At 40.0% G+C, this 17,813-nt stretch overlaps 1 protein-coding gene across 1 annotated transcript in view; it reads left to right on the plus strand.

Annotated features, from left to right (window-relative positions):
- FER1L6 (fer-1 like family member 6) overlaps positions 1-14,851 on the plus strand; it is a 71,836-nt gene extending 56,985 nt beyond the window's left edge. The window contains 8 exon segments of the mRNA XM_003205270.4: positions 183-343; positions 2,075-2,217; positions 2,776-2,864; positions 5,091-5,189; positions 7,892-8,133; positions 8,465-8,628; positions 10,274-10,374; positions 13,054-14,851. Coding sequence (XP_003205318.2) covers positions 183-343; positions 2,075-2,217; positions 2,776-2,864; positions 5,091-5,189; positions 7,892-8,133; positions 8,465-8,628; positions 10,274-10,374; positions 13,054-13,240 — 1,186 coding nt within the window. The 3' untranslated portion in view covers positions 13,241-14,851.
- Positions 14,852-17,813: the final 2,962 nt, after the last annotated feature.

Raw genomic sequence — 17,813 nt, forward strand, 5'->3', positions numbered from 1 at the left:
TGCACAAGGGAGCAACAGAATGCATCTTACTTAAATGTCATCCTGGAGATAGAACATGTAGATTTGAATCCTTCAGGTAGAACAAAGAAGAATCTCTAGTCCTTCTCTTCTCTTCTCTTGGCTGCCCATTTTTCTGAGGGAAAATCTCAGCCATTTCTCTCAATTCTGTTCCCTCCTTGCAGAGAAGGGTACAACGCATGGCGAGATGCAACCAAGCCAAGTGAGATCCTCACTAAGCTGTGTAAGGACAACAGAATAAATGGGCCTTTCATGCGGCCAGGGGAGATACAAGTAGGAACAAAAGTCTTCACGGGACAGACAGTCTTCACTGAAGATGAGAATGGTAATGAAGTAGTTTATCATTCTTTGACTAATTATAGTAATACCTATAGCCAGGACCTTCTTGTGCTATGTATCTATGTACTGTCCTTAGAGTAAGGAAAAGAGCAGTGAGGATGAAGACAAGGTGGAACCAAAGGAGGTAATCTTGGAGATAGTAGGGAACATTCTCCTCACTTCTCCGTGTTTATGCATCTTAGAGCAAGTGCCTTTTGGCATCAGAAAAAATATAGCTCATTCCTCTGGTAGAATGCTGTTCATGCAACACTGTTAGAGAGAGAAGTGCTGGTCCATTTTCAGTTTGCTGGCCTGAGAGAGTTTCCAATATTGCTGCTTGTTTTCCTCACTGGAACATGAACAAATGTGACTCCCTGATCTAGATCAAAATCTGGTTCAGTAAAATGAGAATCAGAACAATCCGTGTCAAACAAAATGATGAAAACTAAAAGAAAGGAAATACAAAACCAGATGGTGAATTCCATCTCCTGTAAAGCTTTTGTACACAAGTTTTTCATCGTATTGTAAAGAAATAGTTTACAGCACACAGTTTTTTATATGCTTTTTAACCAAACTGCTGTTCAAACAGGTCCATCTGGATCCTTATTTCCTGCTGAGTCCTTCCGTTGTTCATCATTTGGGCCTTTAAAACTAAAAAAGGTCACAGATTTGAGATTTAGAGAAGTACTGAAAAGTGGAAAGCAGTAACATTTCTACTTTGCAGGTGGTGAAAGCAATATTTGAAGGACTTGCATCCAGATTTAGATAGTGAGAGAAAGAATAATTTAACTTTGCTCTAGAAGTATGGAAGTTAGATATCTACTCCAAGGCAGTCTGGGACTGCTTGTAGCCAGTAAGAACAAACAGCATCTTCAGAAGATGTGAGAACAGTCGTTAGAAAGGTGCCTGTGACAGACAGAATGGGTTATCAAGGAATAGTCTGTCCCAATAGCCCACTGAGCCGTGACTGAGTAGCAGATGCTAAGGACCTTGCCTTTAGCTGGATACAATTAGATGAAACATATCACATCTCAAATACGTGCTACTGTGAAAAAGGGAGTCAAGACTCAGAACCAAAGAGTTATCCTTCCTTGCTGTGCCATTAGGAAGGGTTCAATGCTGTTTAAATCCAAATCAAATTTTTTGTAATCTACCAGCAACTCTTAAATAGCTTGGAAAAGTGAGACATCCTGCTTCAAATCTCTGGTGGAACCTACACAAAAAGGGAAAAAGAGAGACTCAAGGGCTCAGAAGGCCTCCTCTCCTTTTCAATAACCACATCACCTGCACTATTAAGACTGCTCCTCCCTTGAAATGCCCTTCTCCAGGCTGAGGAGGCTGGCAAAGCTGAGCTGCTCAGAAGATGAGTCCTTGCCCATGGCCTTCAGCCCTCACATTGCCGCTCTTCCCCTAAGGTGTGCTTTGGTTCTCCAGGGGAATCTTTGCTGTTGCCATCAAAAGGCAAACCAAAGCTATAGGTATAATTTCTGGTGAAATGATTTGCTGTATGCATAGAAAAACTGTTGCCCAAGTTCTACTGTTCTATTTACCACAGTGAGTACACTCATTTACAAGAATTAAATGTGCTTTAAGACTCTCCTTAACTGAGGTACATAAAATCTTCCTTTTAATTTAATTAGATTTTTAATGACCATCTTTAATACTTAATGGAACATATTAAGGGGTTTGGCATGCTAATTTGGCTCTGGTTGTTCTTTTTGTTTTACCTTTCCTATAGAGGAGCCAGTTGAATCGTATGAACATCTTTCCTTAAAGGTTTTACGTTCTTGGGAAGAAATCCCTGAAGTTGGATACAAACTGGTCCCAGAGCATATTGAGACTCGGCCTCTCTACCACAAGGATAAGCCAGGCATGGAACAGGTAGAGCAGCTCAGAGATGGTAGGGTGATGGCAGACCAAGGAGAAGTTTTCCTTTCCTCCAGGTACTGTGACTTCAATTTTTATCTGCAAACTTGCAGAGACAGCATTCAGGTGTTGTACCATACGTGAGAATTTGTAAGTATCAACCTGGAAATTGTTACGCATATGTATAGAGTGAGTTACCTAAATATACAGTAGCCACACAATGTATAACTGTAGAACTTACTTATTTTAAATTTAGCTTTAGTTTGTTAATCTAACACAAGCACTTTTCGTGTTTAGAATTTGGTTTTTTTTTAATTTTCATTACGTACTATTTTTGTATGGATTTTACGTTGAGGTTACTAATGTTTGAACTCAATTCCAACTTCACCAATCTACTGAGAGGTTGCTAGAATATACGTATAAAAAAATACATTGTGTATTGCTTATGTATGAGATTGTTAGAGTATGAACTGCTTGGTGCCCAGAGAGGGAGCAGTGGTTTTATAAGACAGAATTACACTAAAAACCTTCAAAAGTCTCAATAGTTACAGAAATGTTTTTCTTTTCTTCAAGGGTCGTTTACAGATGTGGGTTGACATGTTTCCAAAACATATGCCTCTGCCAGGACCTCCAGTGGACATTTCACCAAGAAAACCCAAAGGGTAATAGTCTATGCTTTCCTCCAAACATGGTGGCATAAGTCTTCAGAGACTGAGTCTTAAGTGTCTAGAAAGAACTATCATAACAAATTTCTGTAATCTTGAGAAAAGTTTTTGTAGATTCACATAACTGAAGTCAAAGAAGTATGCTTAATTTTGTCTCTTTAATTCAACAAGTCAAAGAACTGCTGGTGATTTTTACATCCAAAGCTACCACACCGCATCTAGAAAGACATCCCTCTTTTCACGTAGAAATTTGAGGTACCTAGAGGCAATAATTCTGTTATTATCTTCCATTTGTAAAGCTGAAAGAAATAATTCTGTTTTCAGCACTTCCTCCAGTTATGTAATGTGCTTAGCAACTGAGTGACATTGTTAATGTGATGCAGTACTGTACCTACTGGATTTTCAGTACTTGGTTCAAAGCGATGATCGAGAAACACATAAAGCGGCAGAAGACAGAACAGGAACAGCAGTTTCTCAGATTTCAGATGGACACTACTGCTTTATATTCAGTATTACATATAGCTCTTCAAGCTTGTTTAATGCTTGGAAGTGAAAAATAAAAAATGACCAACAAAATTCTCAAGTCACCCTATGTCACCTTTGTTCCTATACTTTACCAAAGCCTTTTTTGGGAATTTTCTGTCTGAAGCAGCAGCAGATTCTACTCATGCTTTATTTATGTTTGAACAAGCTGCAATTTAATAAAGACTTGCTTATTTTCTTTTCTTTTTAGAAAAGCTAATATTTGACCGAAACAAGAATATCTGTAACAATTAGTTTCTTCAGACCAGAACTTTCTGTAATTCTCCTTAACAAGAGGTTTTTTTCTGAGGAAAAAGAGATTTTAAACAAATAATACATACAAAAACAAACTGCTGCTGCCTTTTACATAATCTAGAAGAACTACAGAAACGTACTGTCAAGCCATTAACTATGAGAAAAAAAAGTTAACATGCAAACATGAGTTATGCCTTTTGACTAGATCTGTCTTTTTGCTGCAGCAAAAGAGGCTCCAGGCTCCACAGGTCCTCAAACCATTTGTGAAAATATTCCACGTTAATTAGTTAGTTAGAATCATAGAATTATTAAGGTTGGAAAAGATTTCTAAGATTATCTAGTCTAACCATCAACCCATCCCCACCATGCCCAGTGAACCATGTCTCAGTGTCACATCTCCACAGTTCTTGAACACCACCAGGGAGGGTGACTCTGCAAAATTTCTCATCTGAAACTGAGTTAATTTCCAAGGCAGCATATCATAATAAAAAAATTATTTGTTGGTGTTCCCAAACATACTTTATTATTATTATTATTATTATTATTATTATTATTATTATACAGCCTATAAAATAAGCATGTTCAAATTTTTGAACATGATTTTTTTTATATCACCTGCAGTATCTGTATTTCAGTTCAAACTTCTAGAGCTTTGGATGGCTGCCAGAAATGTTTGCATATAGGGAGTGGAAAGGATTGGAAAGATTTAATTCTTTTTGCTTGTGCTTTTGAAGATGATGACTGGGCTTGCTTAAGTGAAAATATGTCTAAACAGTACTTTTTTTCCTGTTAAATGCACTGAATTGCACCTAATATAATCATTTTAGCCATTTCTTCTGCAAAACACCTCTTACTCTGTTTCTTATTACAAGCTGCTTACAGTTTTGGAGGCTCCCCTGATGATGTCATTCAGATCAACTTCACCTGTTTCATTGCAGCAGTTTTGTAAAGAAAACTGCAAAGAAACAAACGCATAAAAAGCAAGGAATTTTCCATCCCCCCAAAGCTGGCTGTGATGATGCTGTCATTCAGCATGCTCCACTCAGAGGGTGGTGACGCACTGGAACAGGTTGCCCAGAGAGGTTGTGGATGCCCCATCCCTGGAGGCATTCAAGGCCAGGCTGGATGTGGCTCTGGGCAGCCTGGTCTGGTGGTTGGCAACTCTGCCCACAACAGGGGGGTTGAAACTAGATGATCATTGTGCTCCTTTTCAATCCAGGCCATTCTATGATTCTATGATCTATATTCTATCACTTGACTCTCTTGTAAACAGAAGGGACTCGAGGCTGGTGCTATTTTAAGAGTTTTGCACAAATGCAACATTTCTCTCTATAAAAGCATGATTTGGTAGAGGCCTACATTAGTATCCAACCAGCGGTCATACATAGGCCTATGAAAACAATGACCACGATCTTAGTTATGCAAAATGTTTCTTTTCTTTTTCAGCTATGAACTGAGGGTAATCATTTGGAATACAGAAGATGTAATTCTAGAAGATGAAAATATCTTTACAGGGCAAAAATCAAGTGATATCTATGTAAAAGGGTAAGTTCTTTAGAACTTGTCTTCAAAAGGGCAAAAATTTTTTAGTTCAAAGATCAGTTACAAAAGTTATCTTGTGGGGCTCTCTGAGGACCTATTTCTTTAATAGTTCCAACTATTTTACTTTGCTCCAAACTCCTTTTTGAACTGGTCATTTATACTGAGTACCTTTTAACTATTTTTCTCACTTAAAATCAACTGTAAGAAATGACACTTGTACTTTCTTCCCATGTGGGAAGAGATCACATATGAAGAATACCAAACCCACACCAGAGACCAAACACAAAATTTGAACTGCAAGGAATTACATTCAAGCAGAGAGGTATGAAATAACTAGAGAAAAGGGAATTAGAGTCATCAGAGAGAAAAACAGCTGGAATATACCAGACTATTTCTTTGGGAAATATTTTCTAATCTCATTTTAGGTTAGACATTAGGAAGAAATTCTATACTCAGAGGGTGGTGAGGCACTGGCACAGCTGCCCAGAGAAGCTGTGGATGCCCCATCCCTGGAGGCATTCAAGGCCAGGTTGGAGTGGGGTCCTGGGGCAGCATGGTCTGGTGGGGGGCAGCCCTGCCCGTGGCAGGGGGTTGGGGCTAGATGATCTTTAAGGTCCCTTAAAACCAAAGCCATTCTGTGATTCTACATGGGGATTGTGTGTGGATAAATGACCATGGCCACATTCAGGAGAACCTCATACGAGCACTTTCTGCACTCAATCTCCCTGCTGCAAACAGCTACAGAGCCCATAGTGGGCTAATCAGTAAAAGGGGAGAATTCAGTTAAATGAGAATAAACCAAACCACTCAAACTAGTTATTTCTTGAGAATGAAACAGGTTACTTCTTAAAATTCCTTTCCTGTTTTGGAGTACTTCCTATTGCAGTCCTGGAAAAATCTGTATTATAGGGCACTAGGGCTATAGAAAAAATAATGTTCCTAAAAATCTATTCCTGTGTTGCCAATGACCAGAAGCAAAAAGCTGGAGGAGGGAACACTGGGACTGATGGACTCATGAAGGGAGGATATTTTCCCCTTTGTGGGTACTGAAAATCACAGGAAAATGCAAAGTAAGAAGGACAAAGCAGCTCTTATTCCTTTTTAGGATGCATCTACACGTTTTACCAGGGAAACTTGAGTTATCTCTGACTATGCTGTGTGGTAGCTGTCTCTTTGAGATAGTGCCTTTAGCTCAGGTGAAGTGTACACAAGCATAGCCATCTGGTCCCAGTAAGAAGCAAGTAAGGCTATTGTGCACACTGGGTGAGCAAATCGTCCCTTTCAGTTCCCTGAGAGAAGCTGTTATTTCAGTGTTTGCTCAGATGTTGCCACCTCTGAACTGAACATGTTCAGAGATGTTCAGAGCAGAATAGCTCTAAGAGCATAACATTCAATGCGAGCTAAAAACTGAAGAAATAAATGGGCAGCCAGCCTTTGTACTGAGTTGTGAGATAGTATGAGGACATTGTTATCACTGCTAGAGTTGTCTGTTTTTCTGCCTTATTGAAAAAGACACGTATCTCGTTATGCTCAGAGAGTGCACTTGGCACTGAATATGTCACCAGGCAAGGATTTGCCCTAGAGCAGTGTGGTGATTGGGATTGTTATGGTTTTCCACATTTCTTTTTGAACTAATAGGGCTTGCAGGGAAAATGCTGCTTTTTGGGTGCAGTACAAAAATGTTAGAATCAGGGAGGTGATCATTTCCCTGTACTGAGCTCTTGTGAGACTGCACATCAAGTACTGTGTTCAGTTTTGGGCCCCTCACTGCAAAAAAGACATTGAAGCCCTGGAGTGTGTCCAGAAGGGCAGAAAAGCTGTGAAGGGTCTGGAGCACAAATCTTATGGGGAGTGGCTGAGGGAACTGGGATTGTTCAGTCATTGAAGAGGAGGCTCAGGGAGACCTTACTGCTCTTACAACTCCCTGAAAGGAGGCTGTGGTGAGGATGGGGTTGGCCTCTTCTCACAAGTAACAGCGATAGGATGAGGGGGAATGGCCTCAAGTTGAGCCAAAGGAGGTTCAGGTTGGATATTAGGGAAAATTTCTTCTGAGAAAGAGTGGCCAGGCACTGCCCAGGGAGGTGGTAGAGTCACTGTCCCTGGAGGTGTTCAAGAACCATGCTAATGTGGCACTGAGGGATATGGTTTAGTGAGCAGTATTGGTGGTAAGTGGCTAGTTGGACTAGATGATCTTAGTGGTCTTTTCCAACCTTTCTAATTCTATGAACCTATATGCATGCTGTAGTATAAGTCAAGAGAAAAATACAAGAAATACACAGCCATATTTCTGCAGTGCTTGTACCCTCAGACATAAACAGCAAACAATATAGACTCTAGTACTGTCCACTTCATTGACACAGAATCTATTAGGATGACACATGAATATGGGTGATCAGTAATGAATAAAGAAAAGATGCTGTGTTTGCCTATAAATATATAATATAAATATAAAATATAAATAAATAAATTGCCCACTGGCATTTTAGAGGTGATCTAAATAAAATTTACCTTTTCAGTCTTCACTTTTGGCCATGTGCAACGGCTTGAAGGTAGCTATAGTCCCTCAGCTAGGGCTCTTACTATGTGTGACAATCCTGGACAGTGTGTTATTTCCTGCTGATTAGGGAAGATTTAGTAAATTATTATGCCTTTTACCAAATAACAACACTGGCAATTCAAGTGTAATCCTCTATGTGCTTCCATAGGTGGATAAAGGGCCTGGAAGAGGACAAACAGGAGACAGATGTACATTACAACTCCTTGACAGGAGAGGGCAACTTCAACTGGCGCTTTGTGTTCCCATTCCACTATCTCCCAGCAGAAAAACAAATGGTCGTTAGTAAAAGAGAAAACATATTTTCCTTAGAAAAGACAGAGCGCAAAATACCTGCTGAGCTTGTGCTTCAGGTGTGGGACTTTGAACGACTCTCTTCAGATGATTTCCTGGGTAAGTATGCAGTGAAACTATCTGAATTTCACCTGAGTTCTCTGTATACCTGTATTGTATAAAGGTACATACAAGGAGGTGTCTGAGACCATACTATTTCATATCTTTCTCTGAGGCACCAAATTAGCACCTTATCCATTTCTTGTAGAGCAAATGATTAGGAACTCTGATGAGGCAATGCAGAGGTGATATAAATGAATCACTGGTAGTACAGGATGGTCCTCACTTCTCTGGGTACTGGGCCAAGATGCCGCACTGCTTCGTGTACCTTCTGTTTGAATGCATTTATATTCATGGTCCCCAAGTGCTATTACATCCCTTCTCCCTCCAGGCACTCTTGAACTGAACCTGAATGGGTTCCCTCGGGCAGCAAAGACAGCCAAAAGCTGTGATGTAGGCATGGTTGTGGCAGCATGTGAAGAAAACAAGATCTCCATCTTTCAGCAGAAGCGTGTCAGAGGCTGGTGGCCTTTCATCAAGGCTGGGGAGCTCACGGTAGGTAGCTCACTGCCCATGTACAGCTCTTCTCTGAAGGTGATATGCTCTGCTAAGATCCTGACAGAGACAGATACTAACTATGAACATGTCATCTGAAGAACAACCATCACTGCCAATGCACAACATCTCCTCATGTGCTTCAGTGTTCTCCCCAGAGGTTTGGTTCAGATAATCCCAGAGCAACCAGAACACTCTGTATTTTTACTTTGCTTTTCCCCACTGCTCATCTCCCGACACACTTGACGGGTAGAGCAGCAAATCAGGTGTTTCTGTGAGCACAAGGGCGAAAGATCTAACTCATAGTTAGGAAGCTCTAAACTCCATAGCATAAGTTATGTCTGATTCTAGGAACACAACTAACTCAAATTATATGCTTCATAGAATTGCTGAATCATATAGCTGTTTGAGTTGGAAGGGACCTTTAAAGGTCTTCTCATCCAAATGCCCCACAATGAGCAGGGACATCTACAGCTCGATCAGGTTGCTCACCTTTCTACTGCGAGGTGTAGCAGATATGGTATTTTATTAGTGCTAGTATTTTGTGGATTACTCAACAAATTTTAATGGTTTGTCTTAATGAAAACAAACAATAAAACCTCAGTTATATTCTCTCATAGCTTTTCTGAATCATGGAAATTATCACTAAATTGGTGCTGAGCAAAGCTATCCTTCTGTCATAGCTTTTAGTATCATCTTCTGACAACACACAAAGACAACTGTTTTTCATTCCAGCTGCTGGAATCTTCTAATCTTTCTATCACCTGAGCAAAGCTCTAGGACTGCATGACAGATTTTCTGCACACAGATTTCATTTCTAGATATCTTATTTTTGTGACATGGGACCTCACTGCTTAATCACTCACAACTGCCTACATTTCTCCCCATTGTTGGATTGTGTCTTGTCCACCCAAGTCATTCATTTTCCAGCAGAGCCATTTAGCTCTGCAGGTACATGTGATATCTGGTGTGAATAGAGAAGGCTCTGGGGAGACCTGATAGACGCCTTTCAATGTCTAAAGGGAGGATGTAAGAAAGAAAGGGACTGACTCTCTAGCAGAGCCTGTTGTGATAAGTCAAGGAAAAATGGCTTCAGACTAAAAGAGGAGAGATTTAGACTGGATGTAAGGAAAAAGTTTTTTACAAGACATGTGATGCAGCACAGGAACACATTGTCCAGAGAGGTGTTGGATGCTCCATCCCTGAAGACATTCAAGGTAAGGCTGGATGGGACTCTGAGCATCCTGATCTAGCTCTATTTGTCCCTGCTTATTGCAGGGAAGTTGGACTAGATGACCTTTAAAGGTCCCTTGCAACTCAAACAATTCTATGATTCCATGACAAATTTTGCAACAAGTCTTTTTAGACGAATTACATTATAACTTAGAAAGCAAAAAGGTATTTATGGGCCTGGAAGAAAGCATCCTACCTCTCCTCCCTCATGGTCCTGTAGCGTAAATCAGGGATTTTGTGCCTGGCTTTTCCTTTGGATTTTTTCTTTAAATGCAAAGACTTTCTCTTATTTTCTTTAATCAATTTCCTTCAACCTCATCTGGTTCCATAAATTCTCCACAAGCCAATTCCTGCTGAGATTTAATTATAACTACCCGGTAATGGATGCTTACATATGATCTCCCTGATGCAGGGCAAAGTGGAAGCTGAGTTTCACTTAGTGACAGCAGAAGAAGCTGAGAAGAATCCAGTAGGCAAAGCACGAAAGGAGCCGGAGCCCTTGGAAAAACCCAAGTGAGTGGGAATGGACTCATTAAAAAGCTGTGCAGGGGCATTCAGCAGGACTGGGAAAGAGCAGCTCTCCTTGCTCTTCTCTTTCCCACTATAACCTTGAGCAAGCCAGTTGGCTGACTTGTGCATCACTGCACCCTCTCATGACAAGGCTGGCTGCTGGCTCTCTGAGCTGGCAACATGTTCCAGGTGAACTGAATTGTCTTCCTTCGGAAGCCAAAATCAATCACATTGCTGCCTGTTTGTCCTCAGCTAGAGTTCACACAGGCTTGTTCCATAGCTGACCTAATGTATGATAACTTCTTCAGCCACTGCCTGTCCATACCGGATACCTGACCACCAATTAAATTCAGAGATATTTATTATATGAAGAGGATAAATATAATCCATTAATATTTCAAGTGCTGTAAAACAATTGTATTAAATAGTTATGTCTGGGTTTTTTTTTGTTACTGTTTATCTGACCATTAGGAGTCAGAGCCTTAGTATTAAGAAATGAATAATCTGCACAAATTTGAAATTGCTAAATATTAGTTAAAAGCTGACTCCTGCCTGCACCTGTCTCTTTTTGCATAAATTAATCACATGTACAACATTAAAATCAGGCCATATTGGAATCTTTTCACTCTAACAAACAATGCATCTCTATTATTATTTTTTTTTTGTTCTTCACAGTCAAAAGAATGAAGATGCTTATTTTTTATCATAATGCTTTTAATGAGGACATTTCAAGTGGTTTAACAGAAGCAGATGATCTAAAAGATTTTATCTTACACTTTTTTGCCACATTAAAAAATATTTTATAATATTTATAAAATTTTATAATATTTATATTATTCAGCTGAGGGTTTTGCATGTAGGAAAAAAATACGCTCTATCATCTCAAGTCCCTTGTTCTATAATAATAAGGAAGTAGATGTTACGTAAAGCTTCTAAAAATCACTGGCAAATCGTAAAGGTAATCATTGCAAATTCTGTTTGTTTTTTGTTTGCTTGATATACATCAGGAAACATCAAAAATGAGAAAATGGCATAAAGGTGTAATTGCCAATAGCCATATAAAGGATATAAATTTAGTTTGAAAATTAGAAGCATCAGAGACTCATTGAGAGTGAGCTTTGGAAAGCCTTTAATCAATCATTTCATCCAATATCTTTCTTTACCCAAAGGCAGAAAGGGTGGACAAAGATTAAATGTCTGGAGACTAAAACAAATGAGAAATAAGGTGCATGGTTTTTAGTAGTGGGTGTAATTTCCTTCTGGCAAAACCACTATAAGGTTGTCCATCCCTCCATCTCTGCCAGAGGATGCTCTTCGGGTAAATGCTCTCTGTTATAACACATGCTGCTATAACTGGTACCGAACTCTGTTGCCTGTGTTGCACAGAAAACAAATTAAACAAGCCAGTTTGGGTTTTTTCCCCCTAAAGGTTATGAAAAGCCCTCTAATTGGAACATGTGAAATAATGACTCTATTGCATACACTTTTTGCAATTCCTTTTAACCTAGAGGGCTTGTTTTTTTTATATTTATTTCCTGGCCATTTCCACTCTCACTATAAAATAGTCTTCAATTAAAACATATTCTGTTGGCCTTTGAGATTTCCTGAGTTTCTGCCAGATTTACATTCTGAATACTGAATTCTCCTGATGACTAAGTTATTGTTTAAATTATTTAAGCAGCTTTCTGATGTGAAATATGTCCATTAATTTTTGTAACCCTCAGTCTTTATTTTATTCTCCTTACTGCTTTACCATCTGCACTATTATAGTGGTATTTGATAACACAGAAAATTTGCACCCAATTTTGCTACTGTTGGTGCTGCTCAGCACTACTGCATTCTGCAGATCATCCCATCACACATGCTGATAGATGTTGGCTCAGCTCATTGCAAGGGTAAGGCTGTTGAAGTCAGAGGTGTAATGACCTCCCAAGTTGTGTGATGTGCCAGAAGAGATATTACAGCAATATATATTTCCTAAGCGGAAAGCTGCTTCCCTGGATATGCAGCTGGCTGAAGAAAGCGGTTATGGAGCAGAATATGACATGGAACAACATTTGGAAGAAACACAGGATTGCAGAGTGCAGATATGCCCCACCATAAGGTGGCTAGTCTTCCCCATATACAATCTACCTAGATTTTGGGTTTCCTCTCATCTTATTCTCAGGAGGCCTGTTTTAAAACCCTGACATGTCACTTGGTGCAGTATGCTAGACCTGAGCTGACTGCCCGTTATGGTACTGTGACTATTACCACACAATCAGACTTTCTGTAGTGACTCATTACTCCTTTTGCAATGCTAAATTCTTTGCAACAAATAGAGAGCTTCCATACTCAAGTTTAAGAAGCTTGCATTTTTCTTTAGGATTTCTCACAATCTTTTTTCTAATTCTGAGCCCAATATCTTGCCCTAAATTGGAGAAGTTAGGAAGTGTGAACTGGAATTTCATTCTTAGCAGTGTAGAACTTGAACTTGGGGACAGATGGATGACCCAAGAGTATGTGAAAATCATAGCAGTTCTCTCTAAACCCTTTAGTGGACTCCCAGGAGCTAAAGGTCTTTTTTTTAGAGTGAAATATATTTTGTTTTGTGGTTTTTGTTTTGTTATGGGGTAGCTTTGGAAATAACTGTATCTGCCTTTACAAAAGCTTTTGTTTCTTTTTTTCTTTCTTTTTCCTTAGCCGACCAGACACATCCTTCTCTTGGTTTGTCAATCCTTTCAAGTGTTTGTACCACCTGATCTGGAGAAATTACAAGAAGTACATCATCATTGGCATAATTCTGCTTATTCTCGTCGTCTTCTTGGTACTCTTCATCTACACATTGCCAGGTGCAATCAGTCGTAGGCTAGTCGTAGGAGGAACATAGGATTACAGCTCTCATGGTAACCAATTGTATACAAATGCTTCAGTTAAAAATAAAAATCAGGCAGAGTTAGTGAACCTGAAATACATCTCATCCTTGTAAACAGAATGCATGGCTACTCCTCTGAGAAACTGGAACTATCTTAGAATATTTTCACATCTTACTTCTTTGGCTGCTCGTTCAGCCTTACTGTACATCATCATTAACATCCTGGTATAGCTTCAGTGGCAGTGAAAACTTCATTCTGCACCTAAAAATGAGTTTAGAAGTGAATTCTTTAATGTTACGCAGAAGCTGATTTGTCAATCATGTGTTTATTACAGAAAAAAAATGATTAAATATTGAGAGAAAAATGTGCTCAAAAAATGTACAGTTCTGTTGTTGCACAGTTTTGCAATTAATTATTTGGAGTGGTTTTCAGTGATTTTACAAAGGTATGACTATTTTGAGCTAAAAGGTTTATTAAAAAATCAGAAGTTCAATTGGCTCATTTGGTGTTCTAAGCAGAATTCAAACTGCATCTCTCAAGAGGAGCTCTGTGCTCTACAAACGCGTCTCACAGTTATAAACGCTGTAAGTGGCAGTGATGGGAGGAGGCAGAAGAAGAGATGGAAAGAACTTCTTTCATCTGCAGTCTGAAAGTGCTGAAAATTGCTGGAGGGGAGGGATCAGAAGATGCAGGCTTTAATGCAGGCACTGCAGTAGCAAATAATCCTTGCGGTGGAGGGGAAAGGAGAGTCCTGATGTTGGAACAGAGGGAATGGGAATGAAAAAGGGAAAGGCTGAAGAGTGGAACAAGTCATGGATGATTAGAGAAAACAAGGAGTAAAACCTTACAGGATAGCCAGTATGAAAATCTTCATCCTATTTAAAAATAAAGATACTGCAGCTGTGATGCATGAGCTGTCATGCCTGATAACTTAATGATCCTACCTGGCCTCAGCATGGGAGAACATGAAGTAAGCATGGAAACTTCCTCCAGCCTCACCTGTCGTTACATGTGCAGACAACTTTTGAGAAAACGCCATTCGTATTCCACTTGTACAAAGTGTGAGCACTTTGAAAGGACTTCACCTTTAGCAAATTTTAAAGTATCAAAATGGCTGTGAAAGTGTCTCTTCCTTTTTCTTTCCCTGATGATAGAGGCAAATGGAAATGTAGGCTGAAAGCTTCCCGGCTTGGCCAGCAGGATGTGTCTCTTGGTAATTCTTCTATATCTCATTCTAAGTACACCATGACTATAACTGAATTATTTAGGTAGGTGAGTAATGACATTGCAATTAGACACTGGTCATGGCACTGAGCTTGCCAAAGTTCAAGAAGCAGTTGAATATGCACCAGATAAATACAGCAGTGCAAGAAAAGGATGTGGAAATGTGCTGCACATCTTGAGTCCGTTGTTGCCTCACAGTCATCTACACGGGGCCCTGATCTGGTACAGCCTCCAGTTCCACAGTGACACATTCCTCTCAAACCTTTAGTTTTTCACTTTTGAGCTATTTTGCAGTTGATCTTGTATGAAAGAGAAAAGGAAATCTTATTTCTCCCACCATCTAAAAATACCATGAATTTTGGAATAACAGTTTAAAAGCTCCCATAAGAGAAAATAAAATTATTTTGATGCAGAAGATGAGAGATGAATTGCAACAGCTGGAATATGTTGTGACAGTCATAAAGGCAGTGATTCTGATTTTCCTCCAGTGTGCCAAGATAACAGGCCTGATTCTGCATGGCAGCTTCTGTGTCCATGTGTTCTTACTCTGCTTGTTTTCCTTACTGCACTACTGTGACTGGGAAGCCCTGCCCTTGCCAGAGGGTCTTAGAACCATTAAGGTTGGAAAATCCACTAAGATCATCTAGTCTAACTATCAACCCATCCCCATCATACCACCAAACCATGTCTCTAACTACCACATCTACATGGTTTTGAACACCTGCAGGGACAGCCTGTACCGATACCTATTGTCTTTCGGACAACAAATTTTTCCTAATATCCAGTCTGAACCTCTCCTGGCTCAACTTGAGGCCACTATCTCTCATCCTATCACTGTCATTTGGGAAAAGCGGCCAACCCCCACCTCGCTACAACCTCCTTTCAGGGAGTTGTAGAGAGCAATAAGGTCTCAGTTCCCTCAGCCACTCCCCATAAGATTCGTGCTCCAGACTCTACAACACTTCATTGCTCTCCTCTGGACACACTCCAGGACCTCGATGTCTTTCTTGAAATAAGGGGCCCAAAATTGAACACAGTACTCCTGCTGCATGGCTCCAGAACCAGGCCCCAGTGCCGGGCCCAGCACCAAGCACAGTGGCAGCACTTACTATGAGATGCCTGAAATGACATCTCCCTGTTAATTCTGGTCAGAGTCTGGATGAGCAGTGACCTTGTAAATAACCTGTCCCACTTCTTCCCTTGCATCCCCTAGCAATTAGCCATCTCTTTCACCCCTGGTGCCCCTGTGGTCTTCAATCCTCAGCAGCACAGCTGCTCCTGACCCCTTGCACTGCTGAATACCCCTCCAGAGAGCCCTGCAGTCTGGGCTAAATATGGCATCACTCATTCAGAAAGCCAGGAAGTTAACTCCTCCACAGGTCTTAAACTGCTCAGGCTCAGTCTTATAAGAACACTCAGTGCACATAGGCTGAGCTAGATAACGTTGTCTCACCAGGCAGAGAAATTAAATATTTTTTCATTACCTTCCAGATGACTGCAAAGTAGCTGGAGAAGTAGGGCTGTCAGTGGGCATTAAAGAGACAAAACACAGCACTGCTCTATATTGAACCACTCATATAGAAGCCAGATGTCATAGTTCTGCATCTTACGTGAGCTATGGTGGCATGGCTTTATGGTTAACAGACAGTGGGGTTTATACTAAGGATTATTGTTATTACCAAGGTTTCCTATTGGTCTCATATAATAAGAGCTCCTTGTTCTGAGCAGTTATCTCAGCATTGGTCTGCGATTACACTGGCTTAATTCTGAGACCAGCTGGCACAACTTGGAGCTTTATCAACTGGTTGCTGATCAGAAATAGCTCATTAAATAGCTGAATGCTTCCACTGGTAAATATAAGAACTGAAAATATAAGAATGAGTCCTAAAAATATTTGGAAATAATAGCCTACCACTGCTGATTTAAAAAGGCAAGTCTTGCTTAGAGACACTTGTCTTGCAGCAATAAACACTGCTTTTTGCTTCCACAAATCTATTCAGGTAGGAGTAGATGTTGCTTTTCTGGTGGGCAAACCTGAAAAATTGAGACACCAATGCCTGCACTGCTGAAGACAGATTCAATTTTGAGATCTAATAATTTTTGAGTACCCAATTTCAAGTACCTTGAAGATGATTTTTAGACACAAACTCACTACTTACTGACATTCCAGGAGCAGAGTAGGAAGAGAGTCTTGTGATTAAGTTTTTGTAGAGCAAGCTTTCTGTTGGTCATCTCTTTTGGATTTAGGCTCAGTCTACAAGTAACTAAAACTTTACATAAAAAAAAAATTTTACAAATTTATAAATGGTACCATCAAGTGTCCAACAGCACAATGGCACAATGGCAGAAACAGTGAGAGGAAAATAGACCTTTGGATGGCTCACTTGTTCTGGTGATACAGCTTAAAAACATCCAAGGAAAATAAATGGAAAGTCTGCTTTTCAGGAGAAAAACAAAGCAGAACCTAATCAAGATATAATGTGAAAGAGGAATCCAGTCATATTCATAAGTACATTAGAATGAAATCTTTGTAAATACCATTATTGCCTAACTCAGAAAGAAGAAGCATTGCTGCCATTGCAGAGCAGAGATGTGGAACCACTAGCTTCAGTGGAACAAGAGGAAAGTGACAGAAAATCCCTAACAGATATTTGCCATCAGAGCCTTCCCTAAAAGGGAAAGATACTGAAAAAGAAACTTCAACAGTTTACCAAATGGCGAGGCTTCAAAGCAAATATCTATGAATTCATACTTCCGTCATCTCCATTGCCTCGGTTAGGGAACATATGGTGGCATGGTAATACTACAGGCAAGTAAGCAGATGAAATGCCTCAGAAGCAGCAGAAACACTGAGCTTGGCCAGTGAAAGCAGAGAGAAAACAGCATTGCTATCACAGTGGGTTTTCCACAGCCTTGTCTGATTTCCAGCTGTAAGAGCAGAAATGAGCTGCTAGCACTGATCTAGCTACATGATGGCAGGTAGGTGACAGTGAAAGATGGCTCTTTGGGTGTTGACAACTTTTGATAATTTTGCATTCTCACAGAGTTAATTAGAATAAAAGAATTCTTAAGTCTTACAGTCCACAGCAGAGCAACTCCCAAAGAATAAACTTGCTCTTTCTGGCTCTTACTAGGGAAGACTGCAACACAGACCAACTTTTACCTGCGTAAGCAAAAGCTACCCAAGCCTAGCTGCAGAACACCACCTGTTTATGTGTGCTTGTCTGGAAAATAAAATAGTGTTAAATGATTGCTGAACTTGCTGAAAGTTAAGGATAGGACCATGTGCAGCACCCATTACCAGCTATTCCCAACTCAAAATACTGTTTTCCGTCAAAAAACACTCAGAGAAAATTTTTTTTT

The sequence above is a fragment of the Meleagris gallopavo genome, chromosome 3, assembly GCF_000146605.3.
Source record: "Meleagris gallopavo isolate NT-WF06-2002-E0010 breed Aviagen turkey brand Nicholas breeding stock chromosome 3, Turkey_5.1, whole genome shotgun sequence".
NCBI classification, from domain to species: domain Eukaryota; kingdom Metazoa; phylum Chordata; class Aves; order Galliformes; family Phasianidae; genus Meleagris; species Meleagris gallopavo.